General features: G+C 37.7%; 1 protein-coding gene across 2 annotated transcripts; it reads right to left on the bottom strand.

Moving 5' to 3' along the window:
* Window positions 1-200: 200 nt before the first annotated feature.
* hoip (NHP2-like protein 1 hoip) lies at window positions 201-18815 on the bottom strand. Of its 2 annotated transcripts, XM_081753975.1 has the most exons (4): window positions 18603-18815; window positions 14951-15068; window positions 6608-6745; window positions 201-481 (listed from the first exon to the last, which is right to left on the bottom strand). In XM_081753975.1, exons 1-4 carry the CDS (start codon window positions 18603-18605, stop codon window positions 357-359), a joined length of 384 nt encoding a protein of 127 aa, XP_081610101.1. In that variant the 5' UTR covers window positions 18606-18815; the 3' UTR covers window positions 201-356. The 2 variants fall into 2 exon arrangements, with proteins under 2 accessions (XP_081610101.1, XP_081610100.1); XM_081753974.1 differs by lacking the exon at window positions 18603-18815 and having other exon boundaries at window positions 14951-15077.
* Between the last annotated feature and the right edge of the window lie 3367 nt (window positions 18816-22182).

The following is a 22182-nucleotide window of genomic DNA, read 5'->3' as shown; positions in this document are numbered from 1 at the left end:
AAACAAATTGAACTGAGTGAATTTATAATTTGGTTATTGTCGCCAGCAACAAAAGTAACATGCACACCACGTCCCTACTACGAATTCAAGTATCCACATTACACTTTTAGCACGGTAACCTCTGGACGTTAATTAAAATCATCATCATTATAGGAAAGAAACTGTCATGGAATAAAGAAGAAAAACACACATCGCAACGATCATTTTTTAAAAATAAACTATATTTTCACTGTCTTAATTAAAAATGATATTTTCTCGCATTAAAATGCATTATCCAACAATCACATATACATCACAAAAATGTATCGGAAGTTCTTTAACTTAAATTCAAAGGATCATGTCCAGGTAACACTGTTTTACACCAAAAGTTTTTCGATTTCCTGTTGAATGGCTTGGATCTGTGGTTTCAGCTGAGAGCCTTCATTCGCGGTCACTGAGCAAGAGATCACTGGCCTTGACACACCACACGCACGACCCAAAGCTGAAACGAAATGCATTACTTCTATTACTCTGCATAGTATCCCAAAACAATATAACCAATTATTCACCTACTTGTGTTCCCATATCTACTACACCCAATATATATTATTACTCAATTATAACTTAATCATTCTTATAACTTCCACTGTGTTGATACAACTAAACATCTGAGGAGGAGGTTGGAACAAAGTCAGTCTGTTCCTGAAGAAGAGTGATCCAAAGAAGTACTCGAAATATTAGATGTAATAATTGGCACAGGAACACTAGTACAATATTATTCATTACATTGCAATGTGTTCCATACGCTGCATAGGTAATTATAAAGCAACAAGCTTTAAGACTGACATACCACTGTTTCTGATATCCTAAAACGTTACTTTTATTAAATATTGGGTCAGCCCATAAATAATGTTTTCTGACAACGCATGGAAACAGCACCATATGTCGCGTTAATAAAGTACATCGAGGTTACCTTGGTATCCTGAGCAGAACACTTAGTGTAGTGTGCGGAGAGAGGTAACAGGGATGTGCATTAGAACATGGCAGTCAGTGACACATCATATACAGCGTGAAATACTGTATGGGCAGGGAACCCTCGAACTGCTAAAGTGCCAGAGATGGTTCCAGAATTCCGATTGGAAGACATCAGCCTACGTCGAAACTGGAAAATGGGTACCTCATGAGTTGACACAACAGCAAAAACTGCAACATGAAGTTTCCAGTTCCATGCTCTTCCGTCACAGAAGGGAGCCGTTTCTAGACAGGATGGTGAAGAAGAAAGAAAAAAAAAAAAAGAAAGAAAAAAATCATTTCCTATAACATTAATGCACATGTAATTGTGTGCAACAACAGTTGCGGGAAAAACAGTGGCGAAACACGGTCTGTAACCCGCAAAATGATGACGTTTGGTAATGATATGCGTGGCATTGTCCATTTTAAACTTTAGCCTTTGAAGCAAACACTTACGGAAGAGGTCTTCTATCAGTAGCTGGAACGGCTCCAGGCTGCAGAGATGGAAAGACGTCCTGCATTCTTAGTCAGTCACAAGGGTGTGACTGTCCACTCGTCTAACTCTGCAAGTGCAAAAATTGCGGAATTTGGATGGGAGAAGCTCCCCCACGTACTATATTCACCGAATCTTGCGAGCTCCTTCGTGGCTCAGCGGTGAGCGTACGTGCCTTTGGCGTGGGAGACCCGGGTTCGATTCCCAGCAGGGGCTGATGTGGTTCGGACTCCACGTTAATCAGTAGGTCCCGTCTCATATAGCCTCGCTGCTGAAAGGGATGTGAAACTCAAGATCAACTCAACTCACCGGACCTCGCACCAACAGATTTTAATCTGTTTCGCAGCCTCTAAAACCACACTGTTGGAAAAATACTGCGTGATCCTGAAGGTGTGCACTAGTTCTTTCCATTAACTGGAAGAAGACTGAACAGCTAGTTACCACGTAGCACAGGGTTGTGGAAGTGTTATGATGCCTAACTATTACGTTTTCTCCAGTCTTTGATGGTGACAAATGGTTACTTATGGGATAACCCAATATTTTCATCATTACTAAAAATAAGGGAAGAAGATTGAAAGAATGGGCAAATAGTAAAGAGCGTATTCATTGCTGAAGCTGCTTCAAGAGTTGTCCTAGATATAAACTCACCATGCTATTCTGTATCCTGTTAACAGAATCATTCAAAAGCTCACATCTACCGTCCATTCGCTGACCATTATCAACAGATAAGTAGGAAAACAGGGTTTCGGTGGGAATAGGAAATATGAGAAATAATTACACAGGTAAAAACTATAAAGAGAAGCACTCAAAAATAGTGAAATTGCTTCTATAAAAAGAAAATGGATAATCTAATGTGTGTTCGTACAATATTGTATCAACACGTCTGTAATTACAGTATATTCTCACTAATCCGGGCATAGGAACGTTTATTATTATTTCTTTCTTTCTTCATTTACTCTGCCGTTACCATTAAAACAGTGTTGTGCCTTCACGCCAACGATATGTAAAATGTGAGATGCTGAAGTACAGATAAGTGATTGACGCGAATTAGTACGTCCAAATGGAAAAACGTGAAGCTCGATTTGTCCAAGAAATTGGAGATCTTAGAGAAGTTGAAAAATAGTTTTCTCACATTGCCTTGCTAATTGCTCCCCCCCCCCCCCTTCAGTGTCCATGCAGTGACTGGTCCCTTTGGAGATCCATGGTACAATTTGTACCATACGGGGTGTTTCATGGTACATTGCGTTATAACTCTCCTATTTGAGCTTTTTCGTCTTTTTTTTTTTTTTTTTTTTTTTTTTTTTTTTTTTTTTTTTTTCCAAAAGTCCAGAAGCATTGCAGAAGACATTACGGATGGTTTCACACCTTCCTGTGTCGAGACATAGGAGGTGATGACGTCATAAAATTTATATTTTCGTGTAATACTTTTTGGGGGGGTTTATGTAATGTATTTTTGGCGGGCTTATTTTTGCACGTAGAAGATTGAAATTTTGCACAAACATGCAGTCCACCGAGTAGTATTTACCAGATTTTTTTTTCAGATTTCTGCGTTAAAACAGGGGGGGATCCAGAGGGTCAAAAAGTTGCAAAAGGGATATTTTTACCCAAAAATCCCGTTTTTCCTCATTTTCCCACCTTAGATACATGATGGAGACAAGTGAATGGTACCGCCTGAAAGGCAGTTCTATTCTGAAGAGAATGATGTGCGACACATGGCCCTAGGGTAATTAGGGAAGTGTCAGGGAATTTTTATCAAAATATACTTCCGTATAGGGGAATTTTGGACATTTTCGGTACTATTTTTGTGCTGGCTTATTTTTGCCCCTGGAAGATTGAAATTGTGCACAAACATTCAGTCCACCGAGTAGTATTTACCAGATTTTTTTTCAGATTTCTGCGTTAAAACAGGGGGGTACAGAGGGGATAAACGTTGAAAAATGGATTTTTTTAACCAAAAAATCCCTTTCACGGGATTTTCCCGCCTTAGATACATAATGGGGACAGATGAATGGAACCGCCTCAAAGGCAGTTCTATTCTGAAGAGAATGATGGGCGAAACATGACCCTAGGTTAAGGATGTCTCAGGGAATGTTTAAAAATTTCCCTCTGTATACGGGAATATGGGACATTGTCGGTATATTTTTTTTTTGGCGGGCCTACTTTTGCACCTGGAAAATTGGAATTGTGCATAAACATTCAGCCCACCGAGTAGTATTTACCAGATTTTTTTCAGATCTCTGCGTTAAAACAGGGGGGGTCTGGGGGGGGCTAAAGTTGAAAAAATGATATTTAGACCCAAAAAATCCCGTTTTTCCTCAGTTTCCCGCCTTAGATACATGATGGAGACACGTGAGTCATACCGCCTGAAAGGCAGTTCTATTCTGAAGAGAATGATGGGCGAAACATGACCCTAGGGTTATTTAGGGATGTCTCAGGAAATTTTTTACCTGAGGTAATTTGGGGCATGGTGGGAATTCCTGATAAAATTTCTCCCGCCCTTGGTATTCAAGATAGAAACTTGAAATTTGGCACACACATTCAGTATACCAAGTACTATTTATCAGATTTTTTTTTAGATGGCTACGTTCACACAGGGTCGCTCCAGGGGAGGCCCAAAGTGCGAGAAAAAAAATTTCCCTCCGAAATTTTCACTTTGACATCATTTTTCCCGCTCCTGGTAAATGGTATGAGCATGCAAGTGATATCATTTGAAAGCCAGCTCCATTCTGAAGAGAATGAGGTATGAACCATGATCCTAGGATAAATAGTGACGATGCAGTAGCTGCTTGACTGAAAGTCTAAAAAAAAGCCCAAAAAGCCGGGATCCGGAAAGGGTTAGCGAGAGTGCTGTGTATTTACGAATAATGAAGTAATCCACTAATTCAGTCATCAATTACTTGGCGTCAACTATACAATCCAAGTGGTATCCAGTATTCATACAAAGCTGAGGCAAAGACCAGCTATCGAATTTTGCTTCACATTTAAGATTAGAAGGACAACAGAAAATTAAAACTTATGGGAACAATGCTCTGTCATGCTCACAAGTCGTCAACTGGCAAAAGGAATTTAGTGAGGGGACTCAACAGTATGGAAGACACATTAGGAACTTGATGCCCTTTACAGAATCAACAGGGATTAACATTACATGAATCGTGTTTCTTCGATAGCGAGTTATTACTTCCATGAGGGCTGATTTCTTTATTCTGACCTACAATCCAAGCAAAGAAGTGTCCAGTTTCGAAATAGACAGTCTAAAATCAAAGGTTCAGAGAAAGTGCCTGGAAGGTCATGGTGGCTACCGACGATAGTCCTCAAAGGTCCTCAAAGGTCTATTATGAAGAAAACTTGCAATAAATCGTACTCAGTATGCAGACACTGGGTGCATTTTGCACGAAGACAACGTTCCAGCACACTAATATACTGCAAACCAACTTATATCGATGAACTGGAAGCTGAAGTTACGGCCAATCCTCCTACTTACCTGGACTTGCTTATAAGACTACTACCTGTTAACTGTAGTGCAAAAACAGCTTTGCTGGAGGGTATTTAATTTCGACAGTGACATTAATACGCGTGTGATGGGTATTCTCAACAAGCTTTCAAACGAAAGGTTCTATGTGAGGTTTCAGGAGTGGACAGATCATGGGACATTTAAGAGTACAGTTAGATGGAGAAAGGACTTTGAAGGATACTAGTATAAATAACTTTGTAACTGTTGTGTGTTCTATAATGCAGTCTTTGAATGCTTCGTGTACCTTAACATATTAACACTTGTAAACAAAAACACCTTGAGACTTCTGTTCGAGAATGAAATGGTCATTTTGTATATCGACCTCAAAGTCGTGGAATGACTGACAAGAAAAAAAAAGTGTCGATTTAAATCTGGTTGGCATCTTTGGTTGCGTTTCTATAAATCGACGTGAAAATATTTCGAAAATTTAAATGATTCATACGCATTAATTTTGTATTTATATGATAACACAATTAATTCCCCATCAATCCTATTTCTACTAGACCAACCTTCTTTATATCTGTCTTGGAAATGCTGACAGCACGGCAAAAATTCAGATTAATGATTTTTTTTTTTTTTTTTTTTTTTTTTTTTTTTTTTTTTAGTGAGCTTTAAAGCAAGACAGGATACAGAATAGCAAGGTAAGTTTATTTATAATACAGACGGTAATCTAGTTAAACCTTACACTGGCATCCACTTGCAAAACAGTAAGTGCTCTTTGAAACAAAAATATATTACTTCTAGTGCATTTAACTAATTATTATCTATATATTATTTTGTATTTTATAAACAAGGAATGTAATAAAAACTTGCAATATACTAAAATAGTACATACGAAGAACTGATCGATACTATACGGGGTGTTTCGAAAGTCCCTTATCACCCCTTTTAAAATCTGTACGGATGTATTTATATTGAACCTGATGTAGGAAATATACAACAGAGCTAGGGATACACCTGGATGACGGTTCGCAAACGGCCACCATCTTGAATTTCAATTTTTTATTTCAAAACATAGGTGACTCAGCACACGTAAATACTCAGACTCATGTGATACACGGCCTTAGGCTAGAATTTGCTCAGGATGTCAAATCTGAAGTCAGATTTCCCGTATCTTTATTTGGTGAGAAGTTATTCCTCTGTATTTAGTGATTATTCCTCTTTTTGCAGGTGTGAACCATGCCATTAACAACTGAGGAACGCATCCAGATTGTCAAAGTGTGGGGGGTGGGAGAAATTCCCGTGCAGAAGCAGCCGAGTTCAATCAGCATCACCCTGTGTCTCATGCGGAGCACACTGTGTATAACAGGTAAACATCAACTGTCGTTGTCCATAACTTCTAACCAAATAAAGATACCTAAAATCTGATTTCAGATTTGACATCCTGAGCAATTTCTAACCTAAGGCCATGTATTACATGACCCACCTATCGTTTGAAAAAAAAAATATCAAATTCAAGATGGCAGCCGTCTGCGAACCAACATCCAAAAGGTGTGCCTCTAGGACTATTGTATATTTCCTACATCAAGTTCAATATAAATACATCCTTACGTGTTTTAAAAAGAGTGGTAAGGGATTTTGATACACCCGTACACACTGAATCAGAGTTCTACCTTGTTTCGATCTCACGAAGACATAAGGAACATTTTTATCTTCACAAAGCAGCGGTAAATGCAGCAAAATCTCCAGAGGCTCAGCATCAGCAGCCATCACAATGAATTCCGCGATTCCTCTGTTCAGAGTCTTTGTCGCTGAAAGAAATGAAAGGATAAGACATTTTGTCAATATTCCATACATTTACATGATATTCAATAAAAAAATGAAATGAAATGAAATCTTTAAGTTTAACGTCCCGCGGTTATGCCGGTTAGGCTAAAGGAGATGGTGATAATGAGAAATGAATGAAATGGTGGAATGAATAAAGTGGGAGGAAACGGGAGATTCCCGAGAAAACCCACGAGCACGGTGTTTGTCCACCACAAAGTCCTCACGAAGCGAGCTGGGATCGAACCAGGGACCCCAAGCACCGGAGGTGAACGCTCTACCACTGAGCCAATAGAAATGAGTTGAGTTGAGTTGATTTTGAGTTTAACGTCCCGTTCAGCAGCGAGGCTATATGAGACGTGGACCTACTGATTAACGTGGAATCCGAACCACATGAGCTCCCGCCGGGAATCGAACCCGGGTCTCCCGCGCCAAAGGCCCAATAGAAATGAGTCTCGTACCGGAGAAGTAATAAGTGAATTAACATGGCATGGCTTGTGAACTCACATTTGCAGGACTGATTTTTTTTTTACATCAACACTTTCTTTTCTCCCTATTCCTATCTTCAGATCTAGCAAGCGCATATGAACACTTAACAACTTGTTTCGTAAGTGGAAAGTTTCCGGACTTGAATTCTCCAGAATTCAAGGATTTCCCTAAGCTTCACCACGCAAGTGCTCTGGCCAACGTCCTAAATTTCGTTATTTCCCATTGTTAAGTATAAAAAAAATGACTCGTTGTTTCATCTCGAACTTTCTTAATAGTAAACGACTAATAACTTTCAATTACAAAGAAATTATGTATTCAATATAATAATACCAAATCATTATGCAATTCTCAGTCGAAGTAACAACCGGGTCAGAATCAAATTCCATCAACAGTTTTCCAGTAAGTAAAAAATATTGATGGTCTGAAAAGGGTTACTCGAGATGAATAAAAATACTAGAACGGACCGCATTCGATTTCAAAATTTTTGCGTATATCTTTGGAATTCTGAAAAACTGGATCATAAATTTTTTGTATAATATTTTTCCGAAAAAGAGAGAGAGAGAGAAAAGGAAAGCCTTACATATCTGAAACGACATGAGATCTGCTAGAGGGTTCCTTCATTACAACTCAGAAGGTTAATCGCATGCAGTAATACATGTATAAGTATAGCTCTTGCACATAAACAAAACTAATTTCCTCTTCGATGATATGTAAGGGTAGTTTTCCTCAAGGAAAGAACAGACCCCCTGGCGGCAACATTTGATTAGTTAGTTTAGCTTTCAATGGAAATATATATTCAACGTACGCACGGACTCACTTTTGTTACCTCCTACAATATCTGTCAGCAAATACTACATATTCTACATATTACATACATGTCTAGTTATGCTTAAAATCGACATACGACAAATTTTCATGATCTAGCAACATTTTCCATAAAGATAAAATTATGGACCAACAGGAACGTTTCTATTATTACTAGCAGGACCTAAGCTCAATACACTGTAGTATTCTTTAAAATCAAGATCTACATTGTTACAATTACCGTTAGATTACGTTAGGTTAAGTCGAGGTATTCTCAATTTTGCCGTCATCTGCCAGAGCACTAGAACTGATATTACTTTATTATTAACTAGTTACATCTGATGGTACATAATAAACAGATCATACCCTTTTTATACTGTTAACTCATCCGTTTCCGTACTTCCAATTCGGATCGTATTCTATTTTAAAAACTGTACCTCAGTCAATATTATATCGGGTGTTCTAAAAATGACACCCACGGACCACAGAGCACTATTCCTCAGGCCAAAATAAAGCGAAAATGTTATATGATGGTTTGGCCTCCGTCAGCTGCTATGGATGATCAAAATTTCACAATGTGTCAACAACGCAGATTAACTTTGAGCCATTAGCATTACTCTACGAATACAACAAGCAGTTGAATCGATTGCTACACTAGTACGTGATGCTAGTGCCACTCGATATTGACTTTGGCTGCCATCTAGAAAAAAACGATATAACTGTTTGGTAGATTGGTAGATCTAATTTTTTTTTTTTTAAATTTGCGACGTTGTCACATAGTCCAATTTGTCTCTCCAGACGAGGACCCGAAAGGTATACAATTATATACATTTTTTCATTATTTTGAAAATGAAATCTTTGAGTTTTACGTCCCACGGTTATGCCGGTTAGGCTAAAGGAGACGGTAATTATGAGTAATGAATGAAATGGTGGAATGAAGAAAGTGGGAAGAAATGGGAGAACCCCGAGAAAACCCACGCACGCGGTGCTTGTCCACCACAAAGTTCACTTGGCGGGGTCTGGGATCGAACCCGGGACCCCAAGCACCAGAGATGACGCCCTACCACTGAGCCACCGCGGCCCCTTTCATTATTTTGACTTGTAGAATAATGCTCTGTGGTTCGTGAGCGCCACTTTTAGAACACCCTATATATTAGATACAGTCACAATTACAAATTACATACAGTATTATTTCAACATCAGCAATGCGATAGTGATGTATGAAGGTGATGCCCATCAATAATTTATTTTGTAACTGACACAACATTCATATATCATACATACAACGTCTTCCTTTTCTTCTATCTGGTCATATGAAAATTCATAGAAATTTCCACCTGCTATGTACATTCTCATCTCCAACAAGTACCACACATAATAATAGTATTATTGTTACAATAAAACGTTAATGTTATATTATAGAAGGCAAAAAAATACTATTTTTATTCTAACATTAACACTTGCATTACAGCTGATAAAAACCGAGCGAAGGAACAAAAGAAGAACAAACTCGGTATAAATGTTGCCATAACAAATCCAACAATTACTTTGTCCCTTAACCACTTCCCAATTCATGCATCTTTTCCATCAAAAGCTTAAATATTAACATGCTATTATAAACTGTTTAGCAAACATCTCTGGCTGATGCATATTTCCTCAAGTACATCTTACTGATGGTGCTAAATATGTTTGATTATACAGGCTGTAACTTAATTAATATAACAAATATCGGGAGGTGATTCCTAACACCAAGCTAAGTTAAGGAAACAAGGTCTATGAACATATTGACAGTTAGCGAGAGCCGAAAGCGTGGGAACTGTAAGTTCAAAGTAGTAAACATCGAAAACCAATAAGCTTAGAGATGGCGGTCTGGAAAGTCTAGAGATGGCGGTCTAGAAATTCTAGAGGGTGCGCTGATATGCAATATGTAGTAGCTCGGTTCACACACACAGGTGGCGCTTGTGTTCAATACGCCACAGTACAGGAGTGCTGCGAGTGTTGAATAGGTCAAGTGGAAGTGCTCAACTAAAACACGGTGCGCTATTCAAACCGCGAACAGGCCAACATGTTATTCATACACAGTCATACAGATGGCAATGGGCGTGAAGCAGCACCACTCTAACATACGCCAATCATCATACAGGATGTTCGCAGCAATTTATCGGCGCTTGTGAAAACAGGGACAATACTACCTGCCCATGTGATGCTGGTCGATCTCGTCGAGTACGAACACCCGTTATGGATGAATGTATGTCAGAAGCTGTGGACAATGAGTCAGGTACGAGTACGAGGGTCACTACGAAAGTTTTGAGATACGCATTGTTGTCGCACAGTATTTGAATTTCAACAATTGCGTTCGGTAGTGGTATCCAGAGCGAAGAAGCGAAGCAAGTTTCAACTCGCCTCGCTTATCGGAGTGGCCGTATCGCCTTCACTTGTTTGTTGATGTGAGCAATATTCGGCTGTCTAGAATGGAGCTCGAAAGGGAACATTTTCGATTTGAAAAGTGGTTTGAACGAGACACAAAGCCTTGACCGTTTGCAGCGGGCATTTGGGGACCTTGCTCCTTCCCGTGCTGCAATTTTTCGGTGGTTTGGTGAATTCAGAAGAGGCCGGACATCGCTTAAAGATGAAGACAAAGGTGGACGTCCGGCAACAGCTGTGTCAGATGAAAACATTGCCGCTGTGGAACAAATGATTCGAGAAAATCCTCGAACAACTTTCAAGGACATTGAAAATGAAATGAAATCTGTGAGTTTTACGTCCCACGGTTATGCCGGTTAGGCTAAAGGAGACGGTGATTATGAGAAATGAATGAAATGGTGGAATGAAGAAAGTGGGAGGAAACGGGAGAACCCCGAGAAAACCCACGCACACGGTGTTTGTCCACCACAAAGTTCACTTGGCGGGAGCAGGGTTTGAACCCGGGACCCCATTTCAAGGACATTGAATCTACAGTGAACATTGGATCGCCAGCAGTAACAAAGATTCATTATCATCTTCGGCTCAGGAAGGTTTCATCTCGTTGGGTGCCTCACACTTTGACTGAACAGCAGAAGCACATGTGTGTGGAATAGTGTGAAGAAATGCTTGCAAGATTTGATGGAGGCAATTCTCGACACGTCTCTGACATTGTTACTGGTGATGAGACTTGGATCTATCAATTTGACCCTGAAAATACACGCCAGTCTACAGTTTGGATCTTTCCAGACGAAAATCCACTCACGAAAGTGAAGCGACCGCGAAATGTAGGGGAAGAAGATGGTCGCAACTTTCTTCTCCAAATCTGGCCATGTTGCAACTGTTCCACTTGAAGAACAAAGGACTGTTACTGCTCAGTGGTACACCACAGTCTGCCTAACAAAAGTGTTCCAGAAGCTTCGGAAACGGCGTCCAAGAACTGGATTGCGTGGGATCCTGCTTCATCATAACAACTCGTCCGCACATACGGCCAACATCACAATTCAGTTTTTAGAATCTACGGAGGTCAAACTTATGACTCATCCACCGTATAGCCCTGACCTGGCCCCGTGTAATTTTTTTCTGTTCCCCAGGATCAAAGATCGCATGCGTGGGAAGAGATTTTGCAGTCCTGAAGAAGCTGTAGTGGCTTACGAGAATGAACTTTCAACACTTGAAGAAAAAGACTGGCAACACTGCTTCCAAAAGTGGTTTTCGAGGATGCAAAAGTCTGTACAGTGTAATGGTGAATACTTTGAGAAAATGTAAGTGTTAAATTGATTTTAAGTATGTAAGTTATTTCATATCTCAAAACTTTCGTAGTGACCCTCGTATGAGGAAACTTAGCCATGAAATGCATGTTAGTCATATGACTGTGTGACGTGTTAGATTAAAATGTCTTGTACCATACCACCTGCAGTCGGTACAAGGACTGACAGAAGCGGATTTCCAAACATGTGATGCATTCCGCCGGTGGTTAATTCAAGAAATCACTAACTTATCCCATTTCAGGCTTCACAACTGCTCACTGACGAGGCCACTTTGGAAGGAATGGTATCATCAACAAGCATAACACACATGGGCAGATGCACATCCCATGGTATGATTGCCACTAATCATCAATACCAATTTAGACTCAATCAACTGATCGGCCCATACATGCTACCTCAAAGACTGAATGGAGCACAGTTTGATCTTCTGCAGAATACACTGCCCGAACTACTAGAAACTGTTCCTCTAGTGATTCGCAGCAATATATGGTACATGCATGATGGGGCTCCCGCGCACTTCAGTGTGAATGTCTACCGGTGGTTGAACAATGACTTCACCAGATGTTGGATCGGGCGTGGAGGTTCAGTGCACTGGCCTACCCGGTCTCCGGGCCTGAACCCAGTAGATTTTTATATGAGGACGCATTAAAAGTGTGTTGTATGCTACTCCTGTCAACGTTTTGGAACAGTGTATCCATAACGCCTGTGCAACTGTTCGCTATGACTAGGTATCTTTGAACAGGTTTGCCAATCCATGATTCGGCGTTGTAATGCACGCATTGCTATCCATGGCGGACACTTTGAACATCTCCTGTGATGTGCCCAAGGAACGTTACGTTTGTCTCTCTCCGCACGTCGATATCTACCGTTTCAAACTTATTTTTCCCATGCTTTCGGACCTCGCCAATAAACGCAATATGCTATATGTCATAGGACCTTTTTAATTATCTCGGCGTGATGAATCATATCCTGATGTTTGTTACATTGATTGAATTACACGCTGTATATTACTGAGACGACGAAAAATGCTAAAGACTAGGTTGACAACAATATATGCATAAGCTTAAAAAATTTGTTATTACTCCTTTAATATAATTCACTAAATCATCCAGAATTCTTAATTATATACAGAGTGTTTCAAAACAACACCGACTACGTTTGGGTGGTGATTCCCGACAACAAGATAAGACAAAAAATATAGACCAACCTGGGTGCACAAATTCTTCCTTTCGGAATTATCGGCTGCCGAAAACATGAAAAAATTAATTTTATAGGTCCACAGCTCCAAAACTATGGGACCTACCGTAGTCGGGTCAAGATTTCACTTAGGAACTAATATGTGGCCTATCCAAAAATACATTTCAGAATCCTGCCGTACTTCCACAACAATTTTTATAGATGTAGTTCGTGACTACTACAAATTACATGCCCGTAGCCAAACTACCTCTATAAAAATTGTTGTGCAAGTATGTAACGTACCGATTATCGGTCACGATACATTATATTGTTGGGTTGTAAGTTCGAATTTGTGTTCATGTTTAACTTATGATTCGTGTTTCTTATGAATTCGTTATTGATATTCCCTTTTATTAAATGTTTGGTACTATTGAGATGATGCCTTAATGGTGTACATAATCTATATCTGCGCCGTGAGACGAGATATGTTTTATACTAGAATTGTCAAGTTATAGCATGCATGGGATTTCATTGGCCTGTCTGTTCTGTCTGGAGACCATGTCAGTGGAGAGCATTGATTTTGAATGATTAGTACGGTGTTTGTCGGTGATTGTATGTTTGAGCTGTACATACAACACACTATTGACTACGTGCGTTGTGTGTTGCGTTCACACAACATGGCTAATGCGTGTTGAGTTGAATTATGGGGTTGCATGAGGCATGCACGTATGTGGTTTGAATGTGAGTTGTCTCTATTAACTGCTAGTCTTCTTTTGCACGTATTACGCTGTTCTATTGTTTTATTATGATGTTGGAATTGGTTGACATGACGTGATTAGGTGAGAATCAGAAATACATTCTAATATTATTTATAAAGTTACATTTGTAGGGTTTTAAGATATTTAATAATAATGATGCACTTATTTAATAACAACAATGCATGTCTCTAATTCCAAGTTTGTAATGATGGGTATAATAATAATTATTATGTGATATGTTACGCTTAATGTGCGAGTAAGTTGGTCAGGTACAACATAAAAAAGAGAAGAATTCTGCCATTTTAAGAAAACGACAGTGACGACGTGGAGCCCTTAGATTTAGAAAATTAGTGCGCGACATTGCAAGATTTAGGCGAACCTGTGAGAAATTGTCATTCTTGGACTAACCTTGATTACGTTTGGCTAGAAAAGGAAGCTCAACTCAAAATTTGTTTAATCTCATGTGGCTATTAGTCGTCACTTTAGAATGTTCACCTTGGCAGTCTTGGAATAGGCATGGTGAACCTGTTTTGTCGTGAGCAGTATCAGGAGACTGTTGATGACGTTTAAATCTGCAGGACTCAGGTACACGTTTAAATCTACAGAAATTCTGCAAAAATTTTCTGCAGAAGAAACACTTGTGATTGTTAAAATACACTTTACACGACGTAATAAAAAAAAAAAAAAAAAAAGTTTAAACTTTATTTATGAGAGCCGTGCATTTAAGACATCTACACATATCAGGCATGCTTTTATATTTTTCTGTTGGCTATTTATTTTTCCTCTGGCAATTTTTCTGCGATCACATCACAGATCGCGGCATGTTCTGCTATAGGGTTCAGCAATTCAGAAAACTATGGATTAAACACTAATATCGGTCGTGTTAACTTTAGCCAAAAGTAAAGCTGTACCCTACTTGTACCGGAATCTACTTTTTTTCTTTTTTTTCCCAGCATTTTTCCATTAAGAAGAAACTAAAGCTGCTTGCAGTAGAATAATATTAAACAGATGCCACTGGAACATGTGAAACTGTACAAATAGGACGTCCTTATTTATCTAGCAAATCAACTCAAAAGTGCTGCTGGACTCCTACTATTTTGCTAACCCACTCGCAAAGTGTGGTTTGACCTTTCGCTTGACAATTCCCTAATTCAGGTGCGATAGGGACTATGCAATACTTACTAGTGTCCAATGCAAGGTAAATTAACAATGAAGCAAACGAAATTCCTCTCACCTTCATTAGCTCCCTTCTTTAACTGCTTATAGTTCATAGCCTGTTGGACCAGGTTCAAAATCTTCGTTGTTAAGCTGGCGTCTGCCAACGGGTATGCTTTAGGATTTACTTCTTCAGTCTGAAACATAAAAATGACAACACCGTTAACAGTGCACTATTTTTATTGATTAGTATTAAACATCCAACCTACTGAACTACTGATTGATTTCTAAACGACAATTCTTTCTCAATGGAAGAAAATTGTCATTATTTCTGAGACTCTTCTTTTAGTTGCATAAAACTGTTTAGCAGACACGAGAATAATACATCATAAAAGAACACTTCTTAGTAATGAATCCGTCGTCTGGAAATTCATACTATCACTCTCTTTCCGCGCTTTTCAATATTTTCTTGCAGTGTTATAGAAAATTTGTTTATGCCAGTGTACTTCTTTTATGTAATAAAAGTTGAGAGAGAGAAAGTTGACAAAGAACAAATCAAAATACATCAGTCGTGAAAATTAGTATGTCAATGAAGTTTACTCTTTTTCAGTGGCTATTCGTTCTTAATGGTCTGCGGAGACATTTAACTCTGAACTATTTCTCTAATTTCGTCAATTATATTAGTAGGGAACAGACACACAAAATACTCATAATGGGCAAGGTTCTAGATTACTGGTCCCCCTTCCCACTGAGCAGTAATAATGACACAAAACAACGTGCCCTGCGGGGCTCTAACCCGCCTTCACTCACTAACGCTCGCTCGGCAATACTGTGTAAATTAAATGTATAAACTTTAGTACAGACAGAAACCCACCCAGCTACTAACCTACATGGGGGACCAGTAATCTAGAACCTTCCCCTCATAATGTTTGGTGCAAACCGAGGACTTTGAGCAGGCTTGGCTGGTTTAAACGAGCTGGTTTAAAAAAAAAAGTTTAAACTAAAAAACGAAAAATGTTCGTAAAAGTGTAAGTGTTCGTAAAATCTTGATGAATACACATTTATGGGTTATCACGTTTCACTCCCGTATATTATTCGTATTATATTCAGACCTAAATTCCCCATTCATTACTCAAAGAGATTATACTACAAAAGCAACTTTTTTATGAATGTTTCTTTTGTGATTTTTTAATAGTTTATTATTTTTGTTACGCAATTGCAATCATATTCTTTTTATTCTTGATTTGTTTTGCATTTGAGTACGTATTAAGCAAAGTATTTGGTTTGCTGCTGGTTGTCCCATTGTCTTGTTGAGATGTAATTTATTTTTCTTTGTCATGCACTGATTTATGGTTAGTGACGAGTGTTTTTTTTTTTTTTTTAATTATTATTATTATTTTCCCTTATGTTAGCTTTATAGTAGTGGTGTGATTATTTATTGTTATTTTGGATGTTTTTATGGTACCTGAGCGGGGGTTCGGGGCGGTATCCCCCCCAAAAAGAACTCAAAATTGATAGTCAACACTTCACTTAAATTGATTTCTCGCAAGATTTTAGGAATGGTGTTTAGTAACATTTTGGATCGTACATTACTTTGAATGTGATAGTAACTGTAAGCGATTCATTTAATCCGGTTCCGGGAGCAGTTTAGGAATGATTCCTAAACTGCTCCGGGAACCGGATTGTGTTAAGTCAAAGTAAAAATTTGCCCCATCATGATTTCTATTGGATTCGATTCGTGAGGAACTGCTTCCTAGTGATTTAATAAACTGTTCGGAGGAAATATTTCCCTAGGAATCTATTCATTGAAAGAAATGACCAAAGTAAAAACTTGCCGTTTAATATACCGGTACTACTATTCACTGGCGGAATATTTCTGCACGATGTACGAAACTTATATTTTATATTACTCGGAATTACATCGGAGAAACCATTACAAATGCTCGACCCTATGATTTTATCTCAGCCTTGTTTATGCGCATACCCTCCGTCATTGACATGGTTGGCCTCCTTTCTGCTGCACTCCTGCCTTGACTTGGTTAGAATTCTCGCTCTTAGCGACTACCTAGCACAAGTTTTTTTTTGTATATTTGTTTATATGGCATACATCCGGACGCCTATTTATACTCATAATTGGAAGTACTTATAAGGTGACTCTGAATACATAAATGAAATACCTACCTTACGAGAGAACTTCTAAGGCACTACGAATGAATCTGACAATAAAATAACTGGATAGCAGATAATAGCATCGCTATCAAGTATTCAGTTCCAGGGCACATAAGTTTGCACGCATATCATCAATCTGTGCGGAATTACAATATATAACGTTTTAGTGCATCGTTAAAAGCAAGAAAAATGAAAGAGAAAGGTTGTTTTATTTTACCAACTATTTTTGATCTGCACCGGGGAGCGTATGCACGGTATGCAAAGATACTACGTAAGGGATCTCCAAGTAAGTGAATATGGAAACTATATGCAGAAAATATGGCGCTGTGTCCAACATCACATGTCTTCGCCCGCCAAGGAGAAACGCCTTTGGCGCTATTGGGCGACCTCTAACCCGCGATTAGAGATACGAATACCTTTGGAACTATTTGGCAAGCGAAAAGAACTACATGTAGCGCCAGGCTGGATTGTAAGAAAGTAACAAGCACTTGTATTCTGAAGGTGGCTGCAGGTGTACAGAGACGTTCCAATTGATAACCTTATGCAGAGACGACAAATAACACTGTTAATTTTAACAAAAGGAGTCAAAAATTTTCCTAACCCTAAACTAACCCGACCCTTCCCTACCCCACTTATCCCTACCTTACTTTACTCAATTCTACCCTACACTATTATACCTTTTTAAATCGGTCTTAAAATTTGATGATTTTTAAATTCTCGGCATATTTGTGGAACTAGGGGGGGGGGGGCAGAATTTTCTGTGCTTTACATGGTTTAGGCTAGGTTAGGTTATGTTAGTACTTAGTACCTAAAGTTACGTAACATTAACTCATTTCTCCGGTAAACATGGTGATTTTACTTGATTTTAGCTCCGCAGTTTCAAAATTATCCCAAATTTTCTTGCCTGTTATTACGCTTTTTGTCGAAAAGAACGCGGTCCACCAACTTCGAAATATATGAACAGCCAAAAAGTTATTTTCTAAGCAGTTACGAAGAAAATGAAAATGAAATGAAATCTTCCAGTTTAGCCACGTACTAGTGGTACGCCTAAACGCTCTACCACTGAGGTAGTCACGAAGAAATTGATCAATTATTTGTTTATACTTAAAACTGTTAAGCTCTCTTACAGTTAATTTGTAAACACAGATGAAATTACTTCCAATAGGAACAATTACTCTACTAAGAGAAGATTTTGTGAACAAGAAAGGGTTATAGTTAAGGAGGCGTACTTCCCATTTAGGGAAGGACGAGAAACGCCATACTTTCAGGAATTATTCAATGACTATCTAGGATGTTAAAAAGTAGGTAATAGACTGAGTTCTTGCCCTTGTACTTAGAGTGTTTAGGTAGTGCAACAGTAAGATGTATCTTCGTGCACGGGAGATGAGAAGTAGCTGTTCTTAACTATTACACAAGAAAGTAAAAATAACATTAATTTATACATGGTTCCACACTGTAAGTCTATACCAATCTTTTTTACACTTGTAGCGTGTAAACAATACACTACATTTATACATGTGAGTACACACGTGTTTCTTACGTTTAGTAACCACTACACTTACCATTGTGAATCAAGCTTATTTCTGCACGAAACTAAGAAATAATCCTCTCTGCGACTTTTAATCGCTTCACTGAGGATCTACTTATTCAATATATAATTCCACCAAGCGTTTCTTTATAAAAGTCACACGAAAATATATTTTACACACAATCAGACACTCAACAAGCTGAAAACATGAAACCACCGGCTGTCTGGAAACTTCGACTTCGAGATCGATTAGTTTTTATTGTGGTATAATTACTTTTTGAGCCCTATACAGAGTCGTTATGAATCATGATTAGTACCATACTAAAGAGATCGACTAAACATATATTTCCTGCAGTAGTCAGGTTTTTAGTATAACGTTAATCATACTTCAAAACGACTCTTCATAATGTGGAAACTGTCATATATCCTTTTACGTTAGTGTTATTCCATTATGTCATTAATATCCTAAATTATCTTTATTTTGGAAGGTGGAATGATGTGAAGTGTATACTAAGAAGCTTCATTACCTAGGTCTTCGAAAAATTAGCGGATTTGCTAAGTGACGCAACGCAAAAAAAAAAAAATTAATAAACAATTACAACTACGAGGCTTATTATTGAATACCAAAACGCAACTTTTGCGTTGCGTTAGTGCAAGAATACTAAAATTAAAATATGGCTATTAACCCAACTATTTAATATTGAATTCATTATTTTTTTATGGAGTTTTACTATGCGGATCCACAGATTGTAAAATGTACGGAAAAATTTGGGGAAATCTTTAATTTGCCCATTTTATGTACAGCACAGAACTCAACAAACTCCTGCAGGGCTTCTAACCAATACCTCCTCCTACTACTACTACTAATATTTATACAATGAATCCGTATAGTAAAACTGAACGATTATTTTCAGCAATGGAAATTACAATATCGAATTAATACTAAATATGAATATATATCATATTTATTATCTATCAAATAATCACTCGAGTCATAATCTACTCTGAAGTTCGTCACTCTTCCTTTCTGTTATAATGAGAATGATAATCTGCTTGTTTAAAAAATACACAAATATCAGATATTAAAAAAAAATAATGTTAAGCAACTTATTCCAAATAGGAAATAATTATTCGAGTACAAAGGATGTTAGAATAATTGGAGAATAATATCAATTAGAATAATATCAATCGATGTCTACTTAGTGTATCATCAAAACATATTGAAGTCTATTCTTAATACTCTATCGATTCCTATTACATTATTATATTCTTATTTAAATTTGTCAAGCAATGCTGTAAACCATACGAAACTTTGTCGTAGATCAGGTGTTCCCAACCTTTCTTATCAAGCATAGGCTCCTTCGTTGAGTATACCCGTCGCACACTAACCCACGACTTGGCAACAGTGCGGCATCCTGCCTCACATGTAATTTCAAGTTTCTTGTTAATTGCTAGTTTCTATTCTTGACAGACTAAGGATCTTATAAATAGAGGATCTGCCCTTACAACAAAATCTTGAAGCCATACATCACAGTTTCGCCACCCCTACTCTGCCCACTCCGCCCAACAGGATCGCAATGTTTTGAGCCAACAATCATGGCGGAAACGAAAGTAGCCAATCAGACGATGGCAGAAACGAGAGTAGCCAATCAGACGTGCCGATGCTCGGTTGTTTTTTGGCTTCATCGATTTAATAGGATGAAGATACATATGGGCAGATCCTCTATTTATAACATCCTTGTGACAGACATTTTTAGATATCCGGAATATTGTTCTTCTTCCTTTTCTTCAAATTTACAAATAACTTTATATATATATAACCTTTATATATATATATAATGTCTGTTAAATATATATAACCTCTCATTGTTACATTCCCTTAAAAATTTTGCGGGACACACACAGTGATGCCAATTGAGCCTATTTTGGCTAAATCTAGCCTATTTGGAGAGGCATTTAGCCATACAATACAATACAATACACAAACAAATTTACGAAATACTTATAGCCTCAAATATAGCTTATTTTATGAAACTCTTTTGCCATTTTTGCTTTTTTTATTAGCCGTTAAATTAATTGTAAAAATTATTTTTTTAAATATTTTTAATTAGCCTATTTGTCATTATATGTCATCGTACTAATTGATTTCTCTAGACAAAGGCTATTTTATTACGCAACATTTTTTCATTCTTCTTCTCTCTCCCCACCCACAGATATACAAGTATTTAACAATATTTATCGGCTCAAAATTTCAATGTCGCTCCCGTAATGGCCCCATTATGTGCTACTTTTTAATTTTCACATTTCATTACAAGAATGAAAGATTTCTAATACAAATTTAGTAAGCTGTTCGTTTCTACAAGCTACAAAGATTGTTTTTGTTTATCAAGGAAACAAATAGAATATTTAATTAGCTTTAAAACTCTCAATGCAATCATGATTATTCATGTGGGTGTACAGAGAAATAAGAAGTGTTTATAAGAACTATGAGCTGCCGAAAGAAATACTACTGAAAATTCAGACAATGGCAGGCTACATAAACACAGCCAACCCACAATCGAACAATGATGCATCCAGTTCCAGCATCTCGGCTAGCTTGATGTCATCGATGGTGACTTATTTGAATTAAACTAATAATATTGCTGTTGATTTTCATAAATCAGATGAGTTGATGAATTTTATTGTAATTTAGTCATGTATGTTGCGTGTTAGTCTTCTGCGAATAAAATTCAACATTTCATATTTTACTATAACTCACTTATAATCCTACACACAAAAAGGGGGCTTAAAATCTACAATGTGGGTTATAGGTTGGCAGTTCAAAATCTAGCCATTTTTGCGTAAAAAACTTATTTCTTAAGACCATCTAGCCTATTTTCTTCAGAATTTGTTGGCAACACTGCACACACTGCAGTGCGGCAGCGCCGCGGACCACCGGTTGAGAACCATTATCGTACATGTACAGTAATTATAAACTAAGTTACACAAAATGTATGAGAAATGGAAAACGTTTTCAATGTACAGATTTAAGAGAGTACATATAAAGGCATATTCCACTTGTTGATGTTCAAAATGCACACTTTCTGGGCCATATTGATTGTTGATATTATAAAAGAATAGTTGAATCTCAAGAAAGAAAAGAAAAACTAGAAACGACAGGTTCAAGGTTCAGGGTTCAAGGTATTTTTCTTCCTTCTCTTCGGAAGTTTAGTTTCTGAAAAAAATAGAGAGAAAATGAATATGTACTGTTTTTTTTTTCTTATTTAACATTTTCCATTTTCTTTTTCCACCAAAATTCTAGAAGTTCTTTGGGTTTTTTTCTATTTCTTTCTCAGTTCCTTTCCATTTACATTAAAGCCTAGCTTCCAAGCTAATTTAACCAAGCTCCTTTCTTCTCAAGGTTATCGTTCCATTTCCATGTTTTCCTTATTTTTAGGATTTCTTCACATTTTAAAATTAAGTGTTCTAGTGTTTTATCTTCTTTGGAACATGGTTGGCATTTTTCGTCCATTTCTTTAATTTTTTTCAATCTTACCCCTTTTCAAGGCTCCCTGACCTTGCTTTGAAAAGCAAAATGCTCCGTAAATCATTGTCCATGTAATTTATTTTCTCAT

The sequence above is a fragment of the Thermobia domestica genome, chromosome 3 (genome assembly GCF_964235325.1).
Source record: "Thermobia domestica chromosome 3, izTheDome1.hap1.1, whole genome shotgun sequence".
NCBI lineage: Eukaryota > Metazoa > Arthropoda > Insecta > Zygentoma > Lepismatidae > Thermobia > Thermobia domestica.
The sequence above is the reverse complement of the archived record's forward strand: the minus strand, read 5'-3'. Positions and strand labels throughout refer to the sequence as shown.